We start from the raw sequence: 26,580 nt of genomic DNA on the forward strand, positions 1-26,580 counted from the left end.
AGAATAAGGCCTGCACATGTTACTCTGTAAACGCTCAGATTTATTTTATTTTACTATTGAATTTTAATTTATTATTTTTATTAAAAATATACATGCTGGGACTTCTCTGGTGGTACAGTGGTAAAGAATCTGCCTTCCAATGCAGGGGATGTGGGTTCCATCCCTGGTCAGGGAACTAAGATCCCACATGCTGCGGGACAACTAAGCGCACGTGCCACAAACTACAGAGTCCATGTGCTCTGGAGCCTGAGCCACAACTACAGAGAGAAAACCCATATGCCACAACTAGAGAGAAGCCCATGTGCTGCAACGAAAGATCCTGCATGCTGCAACTAAGACTCAACACAGCCAAAAAATAAAGAAAATAAATAAATATTTTTTAAAATATACATGCTCATTGTAGAAGTAAAATAATAAGGACATTTATAAGAAAAATGTTAATAACCTCTCTACCCTGCCCTCAACCTAAATCAACTGAGGAATCTAAAGTTTAAGTTATTTCCTTCTATGCCACTTTTAGCTTATATATAAATTAGAATTTTTTTCTAAAGATAGTGTTATGTTATTCATATTAATATGCAACTTACTTTTTTCATTTAATAGGGATATCTCTCTAGATCAACAAATATAATAATAATGCATAGCCTCATAACATTCCATAATATAAATATAACCTAATAGATTTATCAATTTTCCTAATGATGGATGGCACTATAATTGTCTCAAGTTTTTGCTACCTCAAACAATGCTATGATTGGTATAATAAATACTATTGTACATATGCCATTAAATGGTCGTACTTTTATTTCTCTAGGAAGAACAGATAGCAAAGCATTGCTAGTACAACAGTATATATATTTGAAATTTTCAAATACATTACTACTGTATGAGACTTCTTGCTTCCTTTCTGCTAAATAGCATAGGAGGTTATTTAACATTTTAACTTTAAAAATATGATGAGAGGGCTTCCCTGGTGGCGCAGTGGTTGAGAGCCCACCTGCCGATGCAGGAGACACGGGTTCGTGCTCTGGTCCGGGAAGATCCCACATGCCGCGGAGCAGCTAGGCCTGTGAGCCATGGCCGCTGAGCCTGCACGTTCGGAGCCTGTGCTCCGCAACAGGAGAGGCCACAACAGTGAGAGGCCCGTGTACCGCAAAAAAAAAAAAATATGATGAGAGAAAACTGGTGTCCCACCCTTTGATTTACATATTTCTGGCTAATATGGAAGTAGGACATCTCTAATATAGCCATTAATCATTTTCATGACCTCTTCTTTAATGTTTATAACTTTTGCCCATGCATACACAGGGTCAGGTTATTTTTTCTCATTTAAATTTTTAGGAACTCTGATTTAACAGAGAAGTTACCACTTAGCCTAAACATGCAGAGCAAAAAAAATGTTCACTTGGTTTCAAGTTTGGTTAGATTTTATTTTAAAATACATTTTTAAATGTGTGTAGTAAAATTTTCTCTCACATATTTCCCAGCTTGAAAATTATCCTTAATTCTTTTTATATTTAAAACTTTAGTCCACCTAAAATTTATCTTAGATGGCCTGATGAAGGGTTCTAAAAGTAAAGTAAAAATTTTATCAGAACCACTTTTCAAAGAACTCATCATTTTCCACTGAATTAAAATGTCCTCTTCATTATATATTATGTTCTCTTACTTACTTGGTTCTATTTACAGATTTTCATCAGTTTCAGAAATGTGCATTCCTATACCAACTCTATATTATCCTAACTATAGTAGCTTTATAGTGAGTATCAATATCTGATGGCAAATCTTTTTGTCTTATTTTTCAACAGTTTCTTCCATATGTCTTCTCAATTACTATTCCAGTATTTACTAATAAAAATGTGGGTTTCAATCATTCTAGACTACCCACTAGATCTTATTTATAGCACTTTACCACATGTGTTGAGAAATAGTTATCTACTATGACTCTTCTAATTTAAAAAGTTAAAATTATAGGTAAAATATGTTTTAAAAAGTCACTGTGAACGCATCCATGAGCTTTTATGTCCAGGGACTGAAAAATGACAAGGCAGTAAGCAGAGAAATAAGTGGAACCATCTTAAAGGCATTCATCAAACCAGGTGAAAAAGGCTTTCGTTTTTGGGGCCTTTGAGAACATAGCAAATATAAATTCCTTCTAAAGAAACGTCTTCATTGCTGTCCTCAAAGAACTTCCACAGATAAAGCCTCAAAGAAAATGAGCAGCCAGAATTAAAAAATAATAATAAAAAGATAAAAATAAAAAAAGATATTAAACACACAGGGAAACAAAACACTATGAGTGGAGCCAGTAGACATCACAGACAATATAATCAGCCTCACAAATACTTTAGATAGTGGGATTCTCAGAGCACAAAGCTAAGTAACTTTATCTGTTTTAAAAAATTAAAGACAGGCTTGAAAAATAAATAAAAAGCTACCAGATTTTTTTTAATGTAAAAAAAAGGACTCCTAGAAATGAAAGATAAAATTGTAACTCAAAACTCAGTGGACCATTTTAACAACATGTTTGAAATTAGTGAAGAAAGTATTAGTAAACCTGAAAGTAGAATTGAAGAAAATGATCTAAGATGTAACCCCCAAAACACAGAGATGAAAGTTTAAAAAATAAATTGAGTCATTGAGACTAAAGTAAGAATGTTTAACATATATCTAATGAGAGCTCCATAAAGCGAGGAGAAAGACGAGAAATTCCCCCAAATGATGAAAGACATCAATCCACAGATTCAAGAATCACAAGGAAAACCATGCAAAATAAATAAAATGAAATCCAGACTTAGATAAGTCACTGTAAAACTGCTGAACACTAAAGATAAAAAGATCTTTAAATCAACTCCCCTCCAAAGATATTATGACTCTCAAATGAGCAATAACTAGGCTGCTGGTGATTTTCCAATAGCACCAATGCATGACCAAAGACACTAAAATGATATTGTCTGAGAGGTGAAAAAAAATAATAACTTTCAACCTGGAATTTTATACATAGTCAAACTATTTTTCAAGAGTTAATAAATGTATAAACAGTTTCAGAAACAAAAAGAGTTGGTCAACACCATACTCTTACTGAATAAAGGTTTAAAGTATTTATTCTAAGCAAAAGTGAACTGATTTCCCATGGAAATCTCAACATGGAAAAAAAACCTGAAGAAAATAGGCAAAAATTTGAATAAAGCTAATCCAATATTGGCTAATCAAGCATTAACAATACTACTGATCAAGTTTTAAAAGGATAGAATTATTACATTATGAGATAGGGAGGGCTAATTAGAATTACAGTACCTTAGTCTATGCCACAAGACCCACTCAGATTAGGTCCCAAAATGGCACAGATCCAGAATATTTAGCTTGTTGTAAAATTTAGAATACAATCAGTCCTAGAAAAAAAATACATCTTTCACATTACTCAAAAATTGGCATCTCAACTGTAAGGGAAACTGACAGACAAGTTCAGAACTACTTATTTAATCCAAATGGCAGATTTAGCTCTGAAGGATAATGGCTTGTTAGTCCTCTTGGTGCATCACGTAGACTTTTTAAAAGCTGTGTTCCCTTGAACATCATCTTATGGCAGGTAGGTAAATTTCTGTCAGTTTTCTTAGGATGGATAGAGGTGCTCACACTATCATCTAGCAATAAAAGTGAGGGAACTAGCCTTGTGTACCAAAGAAAACCTGAAATCTCATCACTACATTTTGTTTTATTTATCCAAAATATTCATATTTTTTTAAATTACTGAGTAATAAATTATGGACTTCCTAATACTTTTTTTTCATCTGCTTACTTCTCTTTCATAATAGTGGAGAAAGCCCAATTGGCTTACATAATAGGTTATGTATTGGGACATTACTTTCTAGGCAATGGGGAGCCACTGAAGCTTTTTGAACAAGGGTGTAATGTAATTAGAGTTACGATTTTAAAAAATTATTCTGAAAATGATCCACATTTTATTTGATAAGGGTATAAACCACTTAGCCATTGAAGTTGAAAAGCAAACCCAAAAGGAGGATGGACTAAATCTATTGATTGCGCTTCTGCTTTGTAACCTTTGTGCGTGTGTGTGCATATGCACACACACACATATATCAAGACAACATATTTAAATAAAAATATTGTTATCAAGAATATTTATCAATAAGTTCTGCTGGTTAAATTGTGTTGCTCCTCTGTCTTCTTGTTACTTTCAATAGGAATCTATGATAAAGAGTCTTATTTTACATTGAGTCATTTAGTCAGTTTTTTTCAATGTATATTATTAAATTTATTTATCTAGATATAAAAGTCACAAAATCTAAGTACACAGATTCTGTAAAATATGCAAATCTGTGGAAAAACCAAAGCTTTACAACTTAATATAAAATTTTGAAAAAGAAAATAACTATTATTTGAAATAAAGCATCATGAAACAAGAAACATTTTTTAGCAATTTTTCAATAAATTTAAAGACTGACCTTATGCATACTGGTTTTTCAAAAGAAAACTATTGGGCTTCCCTGGTGGCGCAGTGGTGGAGAGTCCCACTGCTGATGCAGGGGACACGGGTTCGTGCCCCGGCCCGGGAAGATCCCACATGCCGCGGAGCGGCTAGGCCCGTGAGCCATGGCCGCTGAGCCTGTGCATCCAGAGCCTGTGCTCTGCAACGGGAGAGGCCACAGCAGTGAGAGGCCCGCGTACCGCAAAAAAAAAAAGAAAACTATCAAAAAATATAGCCTAGTATTCACAGTTTGATTAATCTGAAACGTGTACTTCCGACTGAGAGATACAATTGTAAACAACAGCCTGCACGAACGAAGGACAGAAAAACTGACTGAGGAGGTACGACAGAATTGAGTGTACCTTTGGAAACTAGAGCTGTAATCCAGTTTGTAAGAAAGTAAAGAATGGAAGTATTGGCCTAAACTCCACTGAATCACAGAAACCTAACACAATACAACACAAGTGACATCCTTTTTTCAAAATGGCGCAAGGTTCATTGAGTTGGGTGATTCAATTACCCTCTCAACCTGGAAAGAACCCCCCTCCTGATTTGAAGTCCACTGGCAGAGCAATGTGGGACAGCCTACATTGTACACAGCTGGTAAATAGCTAAAAAGCTGCAGGCTTTAAAGTACAAGAATCTCTGACCTCTCATGATTGGTGCAATGATTCTTCAACAAAATACTACTTACAACAGAGTTCCTTAAAAGTCTGCAAAAGACTACATTTTCAATTAAATACCTCCAAATATCTTCTCTTCATATGGAGATCTGTTTAAATAAATACCGAAGTGCAATGTTTCATCAGGTAGTAAAGAATTAATGAAACAACATTTTTTCCTAAAATAGAAATGATTTTAATCTTGTTTAGACACTTTATAAACTTTTCAAAGATTATCATTATTCCCATTTTGTCTTTTTTTAATAAACTTTTGTAGACCTTAAATGAATGTGCTATACACTAATTAGAATCACAAAATCACTATTGAATTATAGAATATATAAGGAAAATTTAGCTAGCATGGATCATAATTCTAGTATCTCCTCATGCATGAAGCCAAGAGTACTACTACCTTAGATATAATTTTAGCCAAAACACTTTCTACTTCAAAATTTGGACATTTTGTTTTACTCCTTTTCTCATGAGGTTATTAAATAAATGAGATTTCATGCACACATTTCACATAAATTATTCATTCTCACATACAAGACAGAGATCCTGTGATGATAAATGTTTGGGATACTACAAAGTTAGTATCCCTTTTCAAATTTCATCTTATTTACAAAACAAACAAATCATTGATGATTTCCTACTATCTATAGAATTAAGTCTCAAATATTGAGCATAGAATTAAAATATTTTCACGACCTAATCCCAACCTAATTGTCTGGTCTCTTTCCCATCACTCTTGTTCATGTAATCTAGGCTTCATTTTAGCTACACTGAATTTATTATATTTCTCCAAATATGCCATGTATACACCCATATTCCTGCTTTTTCATATGCTGAATACTCTTCCTGAACTGCATGGATTGCAGCACTAACCATATTGAATTATGGCTAGGTTTTTGTGTTGCTTTGTTTTTTAATGTATCTGGCTTTGCTTACAGATTACGAATTTCCAAAAGGCAAGGTCATAGCAGGGACCCTTTCTTACCCAGTACCTGTCACTGTGTTTGGTACGTAGTAGGTGTTCAATGAATAACACCGGCTACAAAAAAAGTAATCACTTGTATAGTATTTACCATACTGAATGAATAGGGAAGTTAATAATTCCACATCAACAAAATATTTGTTGAATAATTACCATATTAGAGATTTTTTTCACATACAAATATTATTTACTTTATACCATAATCCTGTAAGACAGATGTTATCTTCCTTTCATAAATGAAGGTAAAGAAATAAGTAATTTTCCCTGGGTTCACAAGCGTTCAATCTAAAAATTCAACCTGGACTTCAAATCCTAAAAAAACTGACCATGTAGATTAATACCATGTCCTATACCTAAGTAATAACCTCTAAATCTTTTGAAATCCTAAAGCTATATAAATTTATAATTTTTATCCTACAATATATTTTAAATCATTGACATATTGAGAAATGATCTTTATATATTAAAAGGTACCTGGTAGTTGAAGGGGCACTTTACTGGATTTTTGCAGCATTTTAGAACATAAGTTTTAAACCCTGTGAAAGGAAGGATTCGCTACATCCTTATGAGAAGATTACTTCAGCTTTTGCTCAGTTAAAAGATAAGATACTTGGCTAAGAGCTTGTAATGCTCCTTTCACAAACAAAAGATACTATTAATTAATTATTCAATCAATAAACCATTCTCTTAGTGAATAAAAATTAGGCTTAGCCTTACATTGACTTAAAAAAAAAACAAAAACTGAAAGATCAAAATTCCTTTTTTTTCTACTCATGCCCATAAAAGTCTGTTTTCTATTTTTTAATTGTTGGGGGGTTTTTGGTTACAACTCTATCAGTCTCTATGAATTATTCCGAATCTTAAACAAATTCCCTTGATTTGTTTCAGTGTGCCAGAGTTAATACCAAAGCACATTTTAAAACAAAGATACGGACTTCCCTGGGGGCGCAGTGGTTGAGAGTCCGCCTGTCGATGCAGGGGACACGGGTTCGTGCCCCGGTCCGGGAAGATCCCACATGCCGCGGAGCGGTTAGGCCCATGAGCCATGGCCGCTTAGCCTGTGCGTCCAGAGCCTGTGCTCCGCAGTGGGAGAGGCCACAACAGTGAGAGGCCCGCGTACCGCAAAAAACAAAAACACAAAGATACTTCACAAATTTGAATGTGTTCAGATAATCAATGACATTCCTATCTATAAGCATTTAGCAAGCCTAAGCTAGAGTAAATCAATTCAGTGAATGCTTTGTATTAAAAAATGACTAATTTCAACACAAACTAATTTTTAAGACAATAAACAGTGAATACGCATTTCACAATAATCATATCACAAACTGGGAGAGACTAATTAATAAAATGTGCCACATTTTCACAGGCCTATAGAAATCATATTTTTAATACTTTAACCCAATTTACTAAGACAAGCTTTATGCTTTAATCATGGTCATAATAGATAGAGAACAAGATCAAAGGCTGTTATTAATTTTCATTTGCAGAACTGAATCCAAATTTACCTTGTTTGAGATACTTGTGATGAACGATTTAATATCTAGATTAGTTGGACAGCTCTTCTGACAGGGGGCATCTGCACATTTCAGGCATCTAGGGAATAAAATAACTGAATTAAAGAAACTATAAAGTAAGTGAGATCATATTCTATATATTCTCTACCCTATACCCATTCAGAATTAGTGTCTATTAAGAACAAATAAAATTGTACTATTTTTAGATACAAAAATTTTTTAAGCAATAAACATAGAGTACTTGTGTTTCCCTTTTGTGAAACTTGTGTTTCACTTGTGTTTCACAAACACTTTTGTGTTTCACCTCCTAAGGTGTATGAAATGGCACCACTGAGGCTAATAACTGCCCTTTCTCTTGGTGTTCCTCCTAGAGTTTAAGAAGATCATACTTATTTAAGATACATCATTCATCCATCCATTTACTAAATCAGTCTTACTTGGATCCCTCACGACACTGATAATGCTTAGAGAATGGAATCTTTTATGATAAAAGTTTTGTATGCCTTTTACACCACAATTATACAAACACAAAGGTAAAGTCTCTCTTTTTACCACGTGTAAATTCCTTTCTTCCTCCATTCATCCCTCCCACTTTTCCACTCACCTCTCCTCCCAGCCTTCTTCTTCCCCTGCCATCATCCCTCCCTCCCTCCCTCCCTCCTCCAATTTTCTGATGTCTTTTAACCTACGCATTATTCACATGGCAATTGAGCTTTGCAGTAGATGCCTCAATGCATAGACCAGATCTACCCGCTTTCAGACTGAAGCATTTATTCCTCCAGCTGCTGTGCCCTCACGTGAAGAGAACAGGCTGAACCAAGGTCATGTCCCCTTTCTAGCTGCTGCCAGTTTCCAATCACAGGTCAGTGAGGGGAGGTAGAGGCCCAGTCTCCTTGCCCTCACTTGGGGAATAGGTCTGCAGTGATCTACTGCAGCCTTTATTGTAGCTATGTCTGTCCAATCCTGATTCCTTCACTCTTGTTACAGGTGTGGATCTTCTAATAAACTTCCCACATACTAATCTCATATCAGAATCTGCTTTCTGCAGAAATGACCAGAGACATGTTCAAACTTCAGTGTTCCTAAGAACCACCTGGGAAGCTTGATAAATGTCATAATTTCCACAGAGAAGCCCCTCCTGAGTTTGAGTTATTGGCCTGGGAATCTGCATTTTGGAAAAACCCTTTAAGGTGATTCTGATAAACATGGTTGGAGCCACACAGTGAGAATCACAGTTCTATAATTACTACCTTAGGACTGAAACCACTGGTTAGAACGGTCTTTAATTTGTACATTCATATACGTATTTGTGTATTCATTTGATAAATATTTAATGAGCCCTTGTTACATGGTAGAACCTGGGATATGAGGTTATAAAAGTGATGAACAAGACCACCATGGTCCTGCTCTCATGGAACTTGCAGTTTGGAGGAAGTTCAGACATATAAAAGGTACTTGTAGTAGTCAGTGTGGTCAATGTGAATTTGGGTAAAAACAGCATGCTAAGGGAGCATATAAGAGGAACAGTAGTCCTAGAGGGAGAGAGTCAGGCAAAGCTTATTGGGAACAATAACACTTAAAGGGATGATTGAAGAATGAGTGGGCATTAGGGAAGCAAATGAAGGTGGGATTTGGAGTGCAGGGTCACTCAAGAAAATGACAAAGGATAAAAACAGTACGTGCCAAGGCCTGGAGAGAAAAAACATGAGAGGGTAGGTGAACTAATGGAATCTGGTATGGCATAAAGTGAAAGTGGGAGTAGTGAAAAATTAAGCTGGTGATCTGAAATTTAACATATACCATTGTCACATCTGTCAGAAGACGAGAATTCTCTGAGAATTTCACTGAGAATGAGTCCCACGTTGCTCAGTGACAAAGGTCACTAGCTGGCTCATTTTCTATCCACTTCCATGTGTAAAGACGTTGGTTCATTTCCTTTAAGAAAACAATACCGGTCTCCTTGTCATTCTTTTATAAGTCAGAGAGTCCTCTTCATTGTCTGAACCAATTTCTCAGTACCTAATTAATATCTTGTTTTTAAATCTGATCTCTTCTCTCTGGTTTGTGCCCTTAGCCTTCTCTCTAAATTAAATTTTACACAATGAGTACCGAAGGCTTTTCATAATCAATTGTCCTCTCTGAAATGCAGTCATTAAACCTCTCCCCTATCATTTCACTAAATGCCATTGTTAGATTCACATTTATAATTTAGTTGAATTCCTATCTTCTTATACTTATGGGGTTTTTTTTCCCTAAAACACTGTCACTGAGTTTAAAAAGAATTTCTTGGAAGTATGATCAGTAGGACAACAATCCAAAAAGAAAACAAAGCATGGTTTATTTGGTCCTTGATGTTGAAACGACGTGATACTTATATGTGTTATCTTCACATGGATAAATATGTTGTACATTAACAGTGGTTTGAAAGGATTTCCTATTATGTGGTAAAATAAAATAGCTAAAATAAAAATAGCTATAAAATAATATGCAATCTTAAATGTCTTCTGATTTGTAAAAAAGTCATTTTGACAATTTTTTAAATATCTACCACTCCATAAGAATAAAGCAACGGAAATACTTGTTATGATAGATAAAGATATAGATAAATAGATAGAGGATTCTGGTTATCCCTAATGAAGTCACAAGCTTTCGGCTTTTCTTTTTTTTAACACGCAACTTGAATAACAAGGCAATTAAAAAATAAAGCTATAATGTCAGCAGGTATGAATGAGCCAAATTAATTCAAAGTGTATTTTTCTGTTCTTCCAGAGAAATCTTATATTCAACATAAACAGATTCACTTAACAGCACTGACAACACAAGGAGTTTTAGTTGTGGTTATTAAGCCTCTTTACCAAATAATTCTCCTTTTATTATTGAGCTAGTTCACAAATAACAGCTGTTGAAAATGTCAAATGTTAATGAGGCAGGGCAATGGAAACCTGAATTGTAGCATTCTTTTTTTCTTTGGTGCCATGAATATGCCAGAATGGGCAGACTCTGATAATAATACCATCTTGCAATTCTCTAAGCGCTCTGCAGACTAAAGTGCATCAGGCTGCCATTAATCCCACTTATCACTCTGACAGCTCAGTAATTACACTACTGCTATAGCCAGGTAGTCCTATAAAATATCAACCACTGCAGTGGAATGCATACTGGGGAGATGTTTTATTACACTAGGGGGGGGATTGATCATCAAGTGACATTAGTGTTGACCTATTTTTCTATTTGACAATAAATTATCCTTTGACCATGCCATAATAGATATTACAGAGTGCATTTACTGTACCAAATCAGAAAGGTACTGCATTACAATGATGTAGGCAAATGGTGTAAATAAAATAGCAGAAATGCATGTCAGAATGTATTACCTAAATTGCTTTAAATGATTGATACCATGAAAAATCACAGACACAGTACTTAGGGGAATATGTCAACAATTATTGTAAACCACAGTCCTACATAAATTTTTCATTAGAAGTAACATTTAAGTTACACTTGTTTTTATCCTCAGTCATTTAATTCCCCTTTTATGTTTCAAAGTAACTCTTTTATAGTGCAGTTTATTTTTAAATGCATTGTAAGAGGCGAAAGTTAACACAGATAAACATTTATGTAATATTTTAATCCCCAAATAATTACATTTATACTATGTTAAATTATTTTTAAGGCAATAAAAAGTCTTAATTTTTTACCAATGATGAACTTTTTTTATATTTATATAAAAAATATAATTATATAAAAAATATATATATATATTTATATAAACATTTTATATTTAATAGAGAGGACAACTACAGATTTCATTAAAAGCAAAATATACAATCTTTAATAATGGTAATCCTTCATGATTCAACATCACCATAAAAAATGTATGAAAACTTTAGTACCACTATTTAAAGGACAAAAACTATTAAAGATATATTTATCCAGGAACTTTCTCTAGGGAAAGAGAGCTATGATTCCTCTCCCCAAATATCAGTGAGGCTGGACAGCTTTTTTTTTTTTTTTTTTTTAAACTGGGGCACGAACCCACGTCCCCCGCATCGGCAAGTGGACTTTCAACCACTGCACCACCAGGGAAGCCCAGAGGCTGGCCTGTTTTACTCCACAGTATGACACCAAAAAACATTATAGTGAGCAATGAACTAAAGCATTTCATTCTTCACACATCTGAGAACAGATGCCTGCTTCTTTTATTGTTAAGCATACATAGCAGTTGGAATAGTAACATATGCTTGTTGAAGAATTTTCTAATCCATGAGTTTAAATAATAATTAATTTCTTTCTCAGTTTAAAAAAATCACACAAATCTGTTTGAAAGACTTGAAAACTCACATTGCATTGTCTTTGGGTTTTTTGCTAGACTTTGGTTCAATCAAGTCAGCACTGTTTCATCAGGTTATGTATTATCTATGTTAGCTTATATAATCAAACTGGGCAAGTCAGTATTTACATTAAAAAATTTAAATATTTTCTTAATATTCATGTTTTATTTCCTCAGATCTTTGATATTCAGTACCTTTATTTGGAAAGGTCTAACTACTTCAGGTGTAGCAGTGGGTACAGGATCTAACTTCTCCACCCTATTATAACCGGTGTAAGCAAATATATAGTCTAATATCCTTCCCCAACTTGCCATCATTTCTACTGAAACTGGGCAGAATGGAGTATCAGACTGAATGGAAGGTGTGTGAATCAAGAAATGGAGGTTAGAAGTGTCATACATATATCTGAGTTCCACAGCTTACATCACTTGCACCCAGATTCTGTCATAATAAAAGGACCCAAGAAAGCTGGTTGGCATCTTTAAAGTATGATGAGACTAATCCAATGTTCTGATGCATTAAATATACAAGAGCCATTCTCAGCTTCCAATAATTCTCTCTGCTTCTCTCAGTATTCCATTAACAGCCTTTCCTATATACTTTCTGACTCTGCTTCTCTGATTACACCACAGGTTCTTACTAGCTCAAGGGTATTTGGAACTAACTTTGAATATTCCTAATATGCATCTTGGCCCAGTTTCTACATTCCACTGGGCTGGAAAGCTATGGCAACATCATTTACAATAACTGAACTTTTTTTTTTTTTAGGCATGTGGGATCTTCCCGGACCAGGGCACGAACCCATGTCCCCTGCATCGGCAGGCGGACTCTCAACCACTGTGCCACCAGGAAAGCCCTAACTGAATTTTTTTATCCTGTTCACCATTCTGCCTTTTAACCCCACCAACGATGTTCATGTTTTAAGGCTTTTAATATTTATTTGATTTTATAGGTTAACAACAAAACAATTTTCAAGTAAAGATATTTATCCACTAGAAATTTCCATTCACATGTGGGTGCTCCAAGACAGTTCAAAAGAAGGAAAATTTAGGGCTTCCCTGGTGGCGCAGTGTTTTAGAGTCCGCCTGCCGATGCAGGGGACGCGGGTTTGTGCCCCGGTCCGGGAGGATCGTACATGCAGCAGAGCGGCTGGGCCCGTGAGCCATGGCCGCTGAGCTTGTGTGTGCGGAGCCTGTGCTCCGCAACGGGAGACGCCACAACAGTGAGAGGCCCGCGTACCGAAAAAAAAAAAAAAAGAAGCAAAATTTAGAACAGTACACAATTCACACAATCAATGCTCAAAACATTTTGTTGGATGATCATGAATCTAGGAATATAACATAGTTAAGAACTTTTCTACAATATTTCTATAGTCTGTGTCAGAAAATTGTTTTGTCTCAAATACTAATAGCTAAAAATGTGCGTTTTACACTTTTTGCATATTTTGAGTTAAATGAAGGAACTTAAAAGTTAAAAATAATACTCATTTTTGATCTTCATATATAAGTGATTCTTAAAAATTAATAAGATCACTTTTATCTCCACTTCATAGATGAGAATATTGAGCCTCTGCAAATCTCCCAGAAGCATAATGAAACCAGTGGCCAAGGCAGCTGAAGGAACTACTGGAACATATTTACCATCTTACACCCATCTAGCCCATTCAGGTATGAAGACAACTCAAAATTTTAAAAGGTGATGTTTTACTGACCTCATCTCTTGACAACACTAGTGCCTCCTTCCCAGAGTAATTTGAAGACTGAGAAAAAAGCAGTTGAGAAGTCACAGCTAGAAAAAGGCTATAGTATCCTCTCTCCTAGAGTCCAATTTTAGTTTAAGGAAAAAAAAAAAAAAGTGGAAGGTAGTCTTAACCATCTCCTCAAGAGGCTTCTCAAGTCAAGATGAAAACATTAGAGTTTTATGATATTACACAGTTTCGAAGGCTAATTCAATTACAGCTTTAAACAGCTTTAGCTGTAGCCACTTCTATTGGAAAGATACTTTTTGAGCATAGTCTTATTTTTGAAAAAACTGTGTGTGCTACAGAAACCTCAACAGCCTAAGAAGCCATAAATTTGCATACATCTTGTCCTGCAAGCAAATAAAACACTTCCATAAGACTTTAGTACATATTACCTCCTGAAAATTTTTAAGCAAACATACCGTCCTATTTTACTACACAAAGAGAGTATCATCATGAGTATCTGAAGAATGCTGCTCTTAAACTTAGATTTTTCTCTTTCTTATGAGAGCCAATGGGACTTTAAGTTTTTGTTGTACAGAGGTGGAACAAGAAGAATGTGATGGAATCTGTATATATTATAAACTGCAAGAAGTCGTTGAAAGAAAATAAACACATATCATGCATATATGCATAAGACAGAAATAATTAGGTATGAAAAGAGAACCAAGTATGATTAAAGGAAGTGGGGTCAGTCCTTAAGGCTTTCAGAATCTACTAGGGCTTTAAGATACTAGAAATAGCAGTTTTAAATAATAAGCCAAGATTTCAATACCAATACCAAAATCTAAAGAAAATAGGTTTATTTGCCAAATGTAGGTTACAGCAGTGAAGGAAGAGTGCCCCCATTTCCAATTTCTCTCTACTATAAATTTATTTGAAGGGTACAAGATCATGACTTACAAATTGAATTGTTGAAATGGAATAAAAAATGTTATTATATTGTAACTATTACAAGTAATTGGGAACTTCCCTGGTGGTCGAGGGGTTAAGACACTGTGATCCCAATGCAGGGGGCATGGGTTCAATCCCCAGTCAGCGAACTAAAATCACACATGCCACATGGCGCAGCCAAAAAAAAAAAAGTAAGTATTACACATTCACAAGTTTTAAAAACATGTCAGTAACACAGAAACACTTAAGGTCAATGAATACAGAAAAAATCAAAGTATTTCTTAAATGTTTTTTTCTGCCAAGTAGATATCTAGGCCCTAAAACCTATGATATAGTTTTATCCCTGTCATTTGCAGCTACAACAGAGGTATACTTTGATCAAGAAAACCAGAGATACTAATAGATAAAAGTCCTGCTTTATGTCCTGGAGGGATGGTCCGCTTGGCAACACTCTTAGGAAACCTTTTTTTTTTTTTGCGGTCCGCGGGCCTCTCACTGCTGTGGCCTCTCCCGTTGCGGAGCACAGGCTCTGAACGCACAGGCCCAGCGCCCATGGCTCACAGGCCCAGCCACTCCACGGCACGTGGGATCCTCCCAGACCAGGGCACGAACCCGTGTCCCCTGCATCGGCAGGCGGACTCTCAACCACTGCGCCACCAGGGAAGCCCAGGAAACCATTTTTTATCCACCTTAAAGATGGTGGGGATTGAGAGTATTTAAAGGGATTGAAGAAGATGGCCAGATTCGAGAAGATAAAGAGATTCCTCTCTCTTGCAGTAATGAGAGGGTGATAAGCCATGTAGCTGGATAGGGTTACTTGTGAGACTTGGTTATACTAAATATAGGCAGCATAAACAAGCCAGATTATACATAGCGTATAGGTATGATATATAGAGCGTCTGTGTGCACACACCCAGACTTATGTGTACACTAATATTAATTACTAAGTGCTCAAATGTGCTTGCTTGTCCAAAGCCTTTAAACGTATTACCTCAGAAAGCATAGCATAGAGGTTAAGAGAACAAGCTCTGGATCTTGATTGCCCATATTTAATTCTTGACTTCACTGTACTGGTGTTAAGACTTCAGGCAAATGACCTAACCTCTCTGGGGATCAGTTTTCTCATATGAAAATGGAGGTAATAATTTGTACTTCAGAGGTTTGTTGTGAGAATGTTTAAATATTATACACCTACACCAAATAGTATGTACTTCTTTAGTTACTTAACAGGCATTCTCTATAACTCGCAAAATGCTCTGAAAAGTTATGCATTGCTTTCTCTCCTTTAATGTGAAAGGGGTCAGTGAAGAGTCACAGTATAATGTTTTACAGTTATTTACATACATTAAACGTAGTGGATATCTGACAAACATAAATATATGCTTTAAATCTTCATTTTCTCCTTATGGGATTTCAGAAGTAGGAAAAAGTATTTCTACTTCAGGAAAATCAGAGAAGCCTTCTCGAACAAAGATACTTATGCTGGAGACTGAAGAACAAGTAGGATTTTACTATGGACCAATGAGTCTACTAGAGCTTGATACTGACAGCAAGTTATGGATGCATATGTGGTTTCTCCGTATTCCACACAGCAGCTATTACACCATGTACATTTTACCTGCCCAATAATATAGGAGGAATGAACGAATAAAAGGAATGAGAGGAAAAGAAATTCTGTTGCCTAATGTAATTCATTAAAAAAAAAAGATTATGGGTTCATCCAGGGCAGAGACTACATAACCCATCTTTGGTTCTCAGTATTACTCACAAATGTTTATGGAAAATTCCTGTCAGTGCACTTCTTCAGGAATTAAATGGCTAAAATACATGTCAATCTCATTAGTGACCCAAAGTCATTTATACAGCATCCTTTCCTCATGAGGTTTCTGGTTGTTTCTTCATGCTAATAGTATGAGGCAAACATATTCTTCTCCCAAAAATCAGTTAAATTAAAGATGATAGGTTAGGCAACTCAGTATACTGTGAAGTTTGTGCTTTTGAAAAATGGATATATCCTAACTAAAAATGTAAACTGATCTTTATTATGGATGTATAGTTGAGTAAGTAACTAACAAAAGCAATTAGCAAATATGAGAATCCATGCGATGAAAGAGGCTTTCCTTCATTCCTGCTCCACACGTTATCTCCTAGTACTTCTGTATTTTCAATGCCTGTATAAGGCATATTTCTCCCTTCCCCTTTTCAACTGCTGCCACCTGGTGAGATGGTGACAAAGTATTTCTTACCCTCCAGGGTAGGGTAGCACTTTGTCCTGACAAAATATGCTATCTATGCACAAATAAAATATTTCCTTAGGTAACTGTTTGCAAATAAGAAAATACCTATATTTTACATACCATTTTAATTTGAATACATGTGACGACATACATCCATAATAAAGATCAGTTACACGTTTAGTTAGCATGTGGTCGTTTTCAAAAACCCAAGATTCACAATACATTTTATAGTCTAGCCTACCATTTTTAACTACAACAAGCCATATGTAATTATTTTTCAAACCAGTATATTGCTGATCAGCACAATTGTGGTTCCCCTCACATTCTAGACATCTGTTACATGATGCTCAATACACTTTTGATCCTTTACAGACCTTAGGGAGAACTAGGTGACAGTACTGACAGTTTTTATTATAGCTTTCCTCCTACTCAATAATCTTGTTTCACCTGGACTGTTTCCCCAGTAGTGTCATAAACTCTTTGATTTATACTGAGAATCCTTCCAGGCTTCTTAGAAAGAAGAAATTATTTTTCGTAGCATGTCCATATGCTGTGCAAATTATATTTTCAAACTTCGTAACACCTGTTGTATGTTTATCTTAATACCAATGAAGCCCCTTTAGGAAGGGCAACCCAAAAAGGTAATTTATATTAGTCATAGATGCTCTAAAAGCAAAATTTTCAGCAAATGTCAAAACTGAAAAAGCTTTATATTTTATGACTTTTTTCAGGCAATTTCAGAAAAAATATAATAATAATAGTAATATTGACAGATCTTTGATTTCTAATAAACATGTAAAAGAGAAACTACAACTCCTAGATATGTGGGATATATTGATCATGAAAAAAAAGAACATTTGTGTAAATGTGTAAACCTACTTAAGTGCATGGAGACTAAGATTTAGGATAGATTTTACTTTCTACAATGTTATATTATTTGAATTTTTTGCAATGTGTAAATAAAACATGTAATATAAAAAATTTTAAAAAAGACTTAGATGTTGTTTGGCAACTAAAATCACATTATTTTGTGTAATTTTCATTTTGGTCATTTGAATTGACAAGGCCAAAGCCAACCTACGATGCTCCCATATCCTCTTTAAGTTTTACAAGGGGCTAGTTGAAGGTTTTAATAGGAAGACCACAATGAAGTATACTTCTGAGTAGCTGGTGGTTCACAAAGCTAACAGAACAAAGGGTCAGGTCTGGCCAAAAAAAAAGAGTGAGTGAGTGACCGCACAAGTGCTGGAGGGAGTCATTAATTAAGTTAAAACATCATCTGAATAAAATACTTGGCCTTAAAATTATAAGACAGTATTTGCCAATAATAGTATTTAAATTTATCCAAATCTCAGCTATCTAAGTGCAGCAGGAATGTAGGAATACATTTATTAAAAAGCCACCATGTTCTAAGTTCTGTGCCGGCGAAGGAGAGAGTTTACTGAAACTTACTTGGAAGACGTTGACTCAAAAATATACTGGACTTACTTCATGTAATAGAGATTTTTGTTCAGTTTTTTTTTTTTTCTTTGTAAGTGCAACAGTGATTGCAATACTTTAGGTGCTGAAAGAACAGATTTGGAGAGCAAATGCCATATCTGAATTTTCTTCCTGTTGGAACTAGTATTCAGTTTCAAGTGTGGAGCCCACACAAATTTATCTGAAAGTTTTATTTCATAAAAATAATGTCACTCCTCCTTTTTTAAAAGTAAAAGTTTTTAAACACACTTTAAATTAAATTTAAATATTCATTCCTTTTACTTAATTAAATCTATGTTGATTACCCCAAGTAAAAGAAAACTGTATTCAGCACAAATTTTTTCAAGTGTTTTACACAATCCTGGTGATCTTTTTAAAAACCTGTATCCGATCATGACATTCTCCTGTGTAAAGGGAAAACCGGCATATAATGACCTTTGAACTTGGCCCCTGTCTATTGCACTCCTCCAGCTCCAGCTGCAACACCTGCCCCACTCTAGAACTCTGCAGTTCTGTGAACAGGTCAAGTCATTTTTCAGCCTCTATCTATTCCAACAGGCTAGTCCCTTGCCTGAAGAGCCGCACTTCAAACCTGCTGCAGAATTCATCTCAGCTGTCTCTCATGAAGCCCCCTGGTTCTTACCATTCTGATCTCCCAGAGCACCCTGTGGATTTCTTTATCAAAGTAATTAACACATTGGACTATAACAGTTGATTTTCTGGTTTCTCTACTATTTCCTCCTCCAGTGAGAAAATGGTTGGGTCCCTTGTCTTTGTTGTTGGTCTGCTTGAAAATAGATTCATTTTAACGTAGCTGAAAAAGACAACCAGAACTTTGGGTATATGCCAGTTATTGTTTTTAATGTTTGGGAAAAATTATTTTATTTTAATAATTGACTTTCAAACTTATGTAAATAACATACACTTACAGTGAAAAATATTTATATTTGGTTTAATTTATTTAATAAATACTTGTGTAGAAGTTGCTATATGCTAGTACTATTGTATGTGTTTTATAAATATTAACTCATTTAATCTTCATAACCACTCAGTGAGGTAGACATAAATATTAACTCACTATATCTTTATAAGAACCTGATAAGGTAGATACTGTTGTTATTCTCATTTTAAAGATAGTAAGGCACAAAATTTTCTTCTCTGATTTAGATTTGAAATATTTTATTGCTTATTTCTGTGATCCTGGTGATTATTAAGTTAATAGACATTTCCTAAAGTCCTGGGGTTCCCAATTTTCTCTTCTACTTCATTCTAAAATCATAATAGTGTATGGTGATGTCAGGGTTTGCCTCACAGGTTGTGAAAGCTGAATTCAGGACTATTATCCAGGTGTGACTTTCTCCAAAGTCCAGTCTGTAGGTATCATCATTTCATTTCTGCAGTATTTCTCATAATGATAGCCAGGAGCCCCAGAGAACTTGAGAAAGTTTCTGATATAGTATAAGAAAACCATATATGTTATAGTCATTATTATACAATATATGCCATATATGGCTGGCTTCAAATGCAATCTAACAAAATTCCTCATTTGCTTTACAAGGTACCCAGCAATAACACTTAGAGATCATGTTATTCTTTACAAAGCTTTTTCTTATATGTAAATTACCTACAGAAATCACTAAGATCAATCTTTTCAGTAGAAATACCAGATAGACAAAATAAAAGCAATTAGAAACATCCTACAGATACAACTATGAGTCAAAATAGATAAACTAAAAATATATTCAACATCTGTAATCATGACCAGCCTAAAATAATGTCACTATAATTATAACATTTGGAACATTATATATTGTGGCAAAAAAATAATTAAGACCAAAATTGTTCTGTTAAAGATGTTGTCCAGACCACTATTACTTCCCACTAGGGTTTGTGTGAAGTGACTTAGACACTATTTCAGTACTTGGGAGTTTAATGCCTAAGAGTCAACGCTGACGTCGCACATGAAGAATATGCAGAAATTTCAGGAAATTAATGAATATGAGAGAAAAACAGATAAGAATATAAATGTTTAATCTTCTTAATTTAATTCATATCTTAAGGTGGACCAAGATTTCAGGTAATAGCACTGCTTGGAAATGAACTGTTATGATGGTCTGATCATTATCAGAATATTTTGAAAAAAATTAGCCTAGAAGCCAAAGGACACAATGTTCAGAAATAACATCTTGAACATTGTCATGAAAACTAGCTGCCTGCAGCTAAATATTATTTAAACTCTAAAAACAGCAAAATAAAAAGCTAAGGGCACATCATATATATTTTTATAAAACTGGAAAATTCCATTGACTACGCTTCTAGTGAAATGCATTATAATACTGACAGTGCTGTCACAGTTTGTCACAAGTACCATTAAATTTAAGAAATTTAAATGAAGAATTTGAGTGGAAGTAATAGAACTTATATATGTTTGTGGTCTATGGAAACTTAACATATCATTTCCTTCGTTTTTTCATTCATTTCCTTCCCTCCCTTTTTTCTCAATCAACAGATATCTATAGAGCACTTTTTACTTGCTGAGGTTACTGCTGCATTCTGGAGTAAACAAGATGAGAAAGCCTTGGGTTCAGCCCTCAAGAAGCTCACAGTGGAGAAGTCAGACAAATAAATACACATTCTCAAATGATGCGAAGGTGTGGCAATGGAAAGATGAGGGATGTACATACTTGCCCAATCTGTCCCCTCCTCTTTCTTAGTATAATGCTAAGGACACAATGAACAGATTTGTTTCTCTAGGATGTGTGTGTGTGTGTCTACGTGTGTATAGGTGTGTCCCTGTGGATAGGCCAAGTAATACAGGGCTTGAGGAAGATAGAAAAGGTGAGGAACTGGAAGTATTTGCTACTATCTACTGAAAGTAGCATAGAGCTCTCTGCCCAATTACTTTTAGATTCACCTCAATCACAAACACATCATCTCTTTCAAATGATCTCTCTTCTTTTACCCACACACCAGCCAGTAGGTACTCATCACAACACAATACCATAAGAGACAATATAGTTTGATGGATTCTGGACTTAAATCCAGCTCTATCACTTACTAGCTCTGTGATCTTAGAAAAGTTACTTAAATACTTTGTGCCCCCAGCTTCCTCATCTAACTTGCTAATTATAGGCTAGACACCATACAACTATAGGGAGGACTGCATAAATTAATACATGTAAAACGCTTAATGTCTGCCACATAATAAATGCTCAATGATGTAAATCACCGTTGTAAATCATTATTGCCTAGGAACAATGGAGAATGCAATGGAATAAATGAGCACTGTTTTTCCACAGCTAATGGGAAGCGCAATGTTACGATGAAACTGTAAAATAATGACTACCACACAGGTTACTGTGAAAACCAAGTAAGATAATTATGAAGAAGACCAACAACAATGTTGCCTAATAAATGATAAGTAGAAAACATTTAAAAGAATATCTTCCAAGCCACTTCAAGGGAGTTTGTGGAATACAGAAGTGAAGTGGTATCATACTGAATAAAAATAGAATGTGTAACCATGACAGATTATATGAAATAAAATATGTAAGATGTGTTATGTGCATCCATAAGGTTTATAATGAAAACAGCAGCCACACCCCAAAGCCAAAAATAAACTGATCTCTACAGATACCCTACGAGCATGATGGGTCAAACTAAGAAATGACTTGGCAATCATTACCTCATTTCTCCAAATGATCTCTTCTTTAGCTCACTAGTAATAGTTTTAATGAGACTGTGTTAGTAACCAATTCTGTATTTGGGTAGTTAGTGTAGGCAAATTTATATGTTACCAATGAAAAGACGTACTGGAGCCTAGGGTAGTGACAGTAGGCAGGGAGGCAAATGAATTTTGCTTTGTCAAGGGAAGTACCTCTGATAGAGTATAATTTTTTTGCCTCTTTTATTTCCCACATCTAGAATGGATATTTTTCCAATACATGAACACATTTCATATGATGGGAAACCTAAATTTTCTACTTTAAACAGAAAGAGAAGGAAGAGACGCTTATTTTCAAAAATATTTTTAGAGAATAATTTTTCTTATGTACTACCTTTTAATTCAAGCTGTGAAATGTCCCACCTATTCCCTTCTTGATATTTTTTTAAGGTGAAATTTTCAGAACAATCCCACGGAGAGGAAATTGCTTTACAAGCTAGGAAGATATGAATCTGTTCTCCCAGTAGAGTGAGTGCATAAATCCTTTTTTATTGAAGAGGTGTTGGTAAAGTTCTATATATAAGACGACAGTACAGTATTGATTTTGGTAATGCTGATACAAAAGCAATATTTTTATTTAAACATGCCATATTCTTTCCATTTTCCTGCCTTTGCTCTTACTTTTCCCTCAATATAAAATGGATGACTCCTCACTCATATTCCTCGTCTGGCAAATTCTTGGGCACCCTTCAGGATGCAGAATAGGTATCATCTCCTCTTGAGAAGGCTTCCTCAATTACCTCCTTTCCCTCCTTAAAGGTTATTCATTTACTTCATATTCCCACATTTTTCACACTATAATTATTTTTTAAACTAACTATATCCCCAAATAGTTGATAGGTTTCAGGGGACATTCATTCATTCAAAAAATATTGATGGAGCATCCGTTAGGAATAAGGTCATGAGAAAATAATGGCTAAAAAAACAGACACAGTTCCTTTCTGTAGCTTAGGGTTAAACAAACAAACATTTCACTGAAGATGAAGAAGGATTATAATATCATAGAGAGGTGGGATCAGGGGATCAGGAAAGTCTTCCTGCCATCTCAAGGATGAGTAGGAGTTACCCCAAGCGAGGAGAGGAAGGGACAAAGGAAACGTGCAAATGCTGTGAGATGGCAGGAGGCTCAGAGGGTGGAGGTTTTGAAGGAAGATGCTGGTGCCTAGAACAGGAAGTGAGCAGGAGGGTGACTAACAAGGGCTGGGAGACTTCAGATTTATTCTGGGACTTCCATCAGATAGCCATACCAGGGGCTCAAAAAATGTTTGCTGAATAAATAAATGAATAAAAATAGTAATAAAAAGAAGACTATGCACTTGCTTGGTTCTTGAGGGCTTATATTATTTCTATCTTGAGAAAATTAAAATTTTTACAAGGTAATTTACTTCACATTACTATAAATAGGAATGAATATGTTTGCCTTAGCAAGACTTTCCCCTTTTCATATATTTAAAAGTAATTTAGAGAGCTATAATTCAGATTAAAATACAGTATTTATGATGCAGCTAACTTGAAAAATAGGCATCTTACATACATCTGCTTCCAGAGGAAATATTTATAATATTTACAAAGTTTCTCTGTGGATTCCAAGAAGATGAAATTGTACAACCTCTTTAGGAGAAAAATTATCATTTTCCACATAGCCTTACCAAATGAATGCCCCCAAAGGCAGCTTGGTACTAACCATTTCTTTTGTCTGCACTACTGAATTCCCATAATATACACTACCCAAGAAAAAGGAACACCTGCCCCTGACTGATCATCTCATTGCAGACATTTCCCAACATGAAGTGATTCAGTCATGAGGCAAAGACACCTAAAAATAAACTCTCAGGGGAAGACAAATTCAAGAATCTAATCCACAATTGTCCTCTGCATTGAAAGAGCACTGGACAAAGAGTGACTTCTGGCTCCTATGCTGTTATGAACAAATTATATAACCCTGATCACATCATTTAACCTGATCAGGCCTCAGTTTTCTCATCTTAAAGGTATGGGTGTATGATGAAGTGGTCTCTAAGTGCCTTCTAACATAAAAGGGCCATGGTCTGATGTCCTCTTCACATGTTTCTCAAATGTTATGGGACTAGGAGAGTAAAATTCTTAAGAAAAAGTATAAACACCATTGAGTTTTCAGTTTGGGGAGTCAATAAAAGATCACCAAAATTTTAAACTCTAATTTTTTTTAAATGAGAGAAATGAACCTTTTAATAAATGAAACATAGTTTGAACCCAATAGTGAGACCTGTCCTAAAATTTCATTAGTGACATGGAAACGCTTATTTTAAAAGTAATGTGAAGAACATGAAAGAAACCCAACCCACAGTAATAAAAATGGTAAAATATTTGACAACCTTGATCTGGTCCAAAATGTTCAGCTACATTAAGTGATGAGGATATAGAACGTTTCCAATTCCTCCACCCTGTTATTTCTTGGCAGTCTGACTTAATTTGGGATTAAAAAGTCCTTAAAAAAGGTATTTAATTCCATTTTTAAGTGTTAGGAACTGACCGCCTCTACCTACACTACAGTCTGAAGTTCCCATTTATTTTTATCTTCATCATGCCATTTTTTTTTTTTTTTTTGCGGTATGCGGGCCTCTCACTGTTGTGTCCTCTCCCGTTGCAGAGCACAGGCTCCGGACACGCAGGCTCAGCGGCCATGGCTCACGGGCCCAGCCGCTCCGCGGCATGTGGGATCTTCCCGGACCGGGGCACGAATCCGTGTCCCGTGCATTGGCAGGTGGACTCTCAACCACTGCGCCACCAGGGAAGCCCCATCATGCCATTTTAGTCTCCTGCACAGGAGAGGTCAAGCTCCTTTCTAGAAAGTGTATCCAAAGAAAACAGTTTGGGGCCGGAAAATATGGGCTTATATCCTGTCACTGCTACTTGAAGGCTGTGGGGCTTGGGTAAGCCACCTAATCTTTCTATGCCTACCTTTTCCCATCTGGAAAATGAGATAATACTTACCTTAGAATCATGAGAATTTAATAATGTACATGAAGGGCTGAAGCCCAAGTAGCTATTCAAAACAGACATGGATTCACTTACACATTCTGTTTGCTGGTGTTCATACTCATCCCACCAACACCTTACCTGGAGCATGTCTCTCGGGGCCTAAGTCATTTGACCTGTATTTTGTTTACTTGCTGCCCAAGCTATAAGCCAGAATTACTGAATCCCACAGATATACACCTTTTGCTGGGTTGGTATTCAGAAATATTTCACTAACTTTCCTAAGGCCCTAAAACTCCAAAGATCTGTTGACTACTCATTAGGTCAGATTTTTTATTTCTGTCATCCTGTCTCTCTCCGTCTCTAGTCTACACTTCTTAAAATTGCTAAAATCCTGAATTTTGAGTCTTCACTGCCAAATTGCCTTTTAATATTATGCTTATCTCTTCTTCGATAATCCAACAGATTTATTCATGTGGCTTCTTATAACCTCACCACTCTCTTTGATATTTCCTTTCCTTCCTAGCCATAAAGTTACATAATAGTGGAAAACAGCATTTGTCTAAATTAACATTGGTATATTTCTCTTAGAAGACAAATAAGAAACTATATTTTTGCTTAATTTTGCATATAAACCACTACATATCATTTTTTTTAAAAAATGGTATTTTGTTTTAGATGAATTTTGTAAGACACACAATTTTTATACTGTATTGCCACCTTCTATAATCTTTTATATATATGTGTATACATATATATTTGTATTAAACTCACATTCCTAAACTGAGAGGCTATTAAGAAAACACATGACTCTAATTTGTTTCAGCAATAACATCATATTTATTTATCAGGCATTTTCTAAGTACCTACCATGTGACAAACACACACCAGGGTTTTAAAAATGAATAGAATGTGATCCATGACTTTACACAATAACCATATTGTTGGGCAGCAAATATTTAAACACCTAATCATGGCTATATATGGTGAGATAAATTAAAAGATAGTACAAAATGCTCCAGAAGCAAAAAGAAAGCAGTGATAAGTTTATAGTGGGGAGAGTCAAGGGAAGTGTTCTTCGGAAAGTGGCTTTTAATCAATCTGGTCCTAAAGAACAATGACTGTGACAGAGAGAGAAATGAAAGCGGGGGGCGGGGTGGGGCGGTATTAGGTGGAAGAAACAGAATGAGAAAAGGCATGGAACGTAAAACTACATGGTGTGTTCCTGAAAAAGCTGTTCTACAGGAAAGTTAGAGTAACAGGTACCTGAGAAGCAGTAGCTAGAAAAAACTGTCCAGAAATATAGTCTGGATTAGAACTAAGTTTTACTAGTCTTCTAAGAATTTTGGTTAAAATGACATTGTAAAATTATGATTTGAAGTTCATCTTCATTTCAAATAGCTACATGACATTCTCTCTCTCTCAATGCCTCCCCGTCTCCCTCCCTCCATATATACATATGTTAAAAGTGCAGAGGTAACCTAAAGAACAACTGAGATACATCAATGGATAGGAAAAGAAACAAAACCACAGAGTAGCAAGCAGATTGGAAGC

General features: G+C 35.4%; 1 protein-coding gene across 2 annotated transcripts in view; it reads right to left on the minus strand.

Moving 5' to 3' along the window:
- Window positions 1-26,580, minus strand: part of DPYD (dihydropyrimidine dehydrogenase) — a 793,614-nt gene that overhangs the window by 593,165 nt on the left and 173,869 nt on the right. For both annotated transcript variants that reach the window (XM_024751225.1, XM_024751226.1), the window contains exon 4: window positions 7,654-7,741. In XM_024751225.1, coding sequence (XP_024606993.1) covers window positions 7,654-7,741 — 88 coding nt within the window. The remainder of the gene's footprint in view (window positions 1-7,653; window positions 7,742-26,580) is intronic.

This window comes from Neophocaena asiaeorientalis, unplaced genomic scaffold (assembly GCF_003031525.2).
Source record: "Neophocaena asiaeorientalis asiaeorientalis breed wild unplaced genomic scaffold, Neophocaena_asiaeorientalis_V1.1 scaffold147, whole genome shotgun sequence".
NCBI classification, from domain to species: domain Eukaryota; kingdom Metazoa; phylum Chordata; class Mammalia; order Artiodactyla; family Phocoenidae; genus Neophocaena; species Neophocaena asiaeorientalis.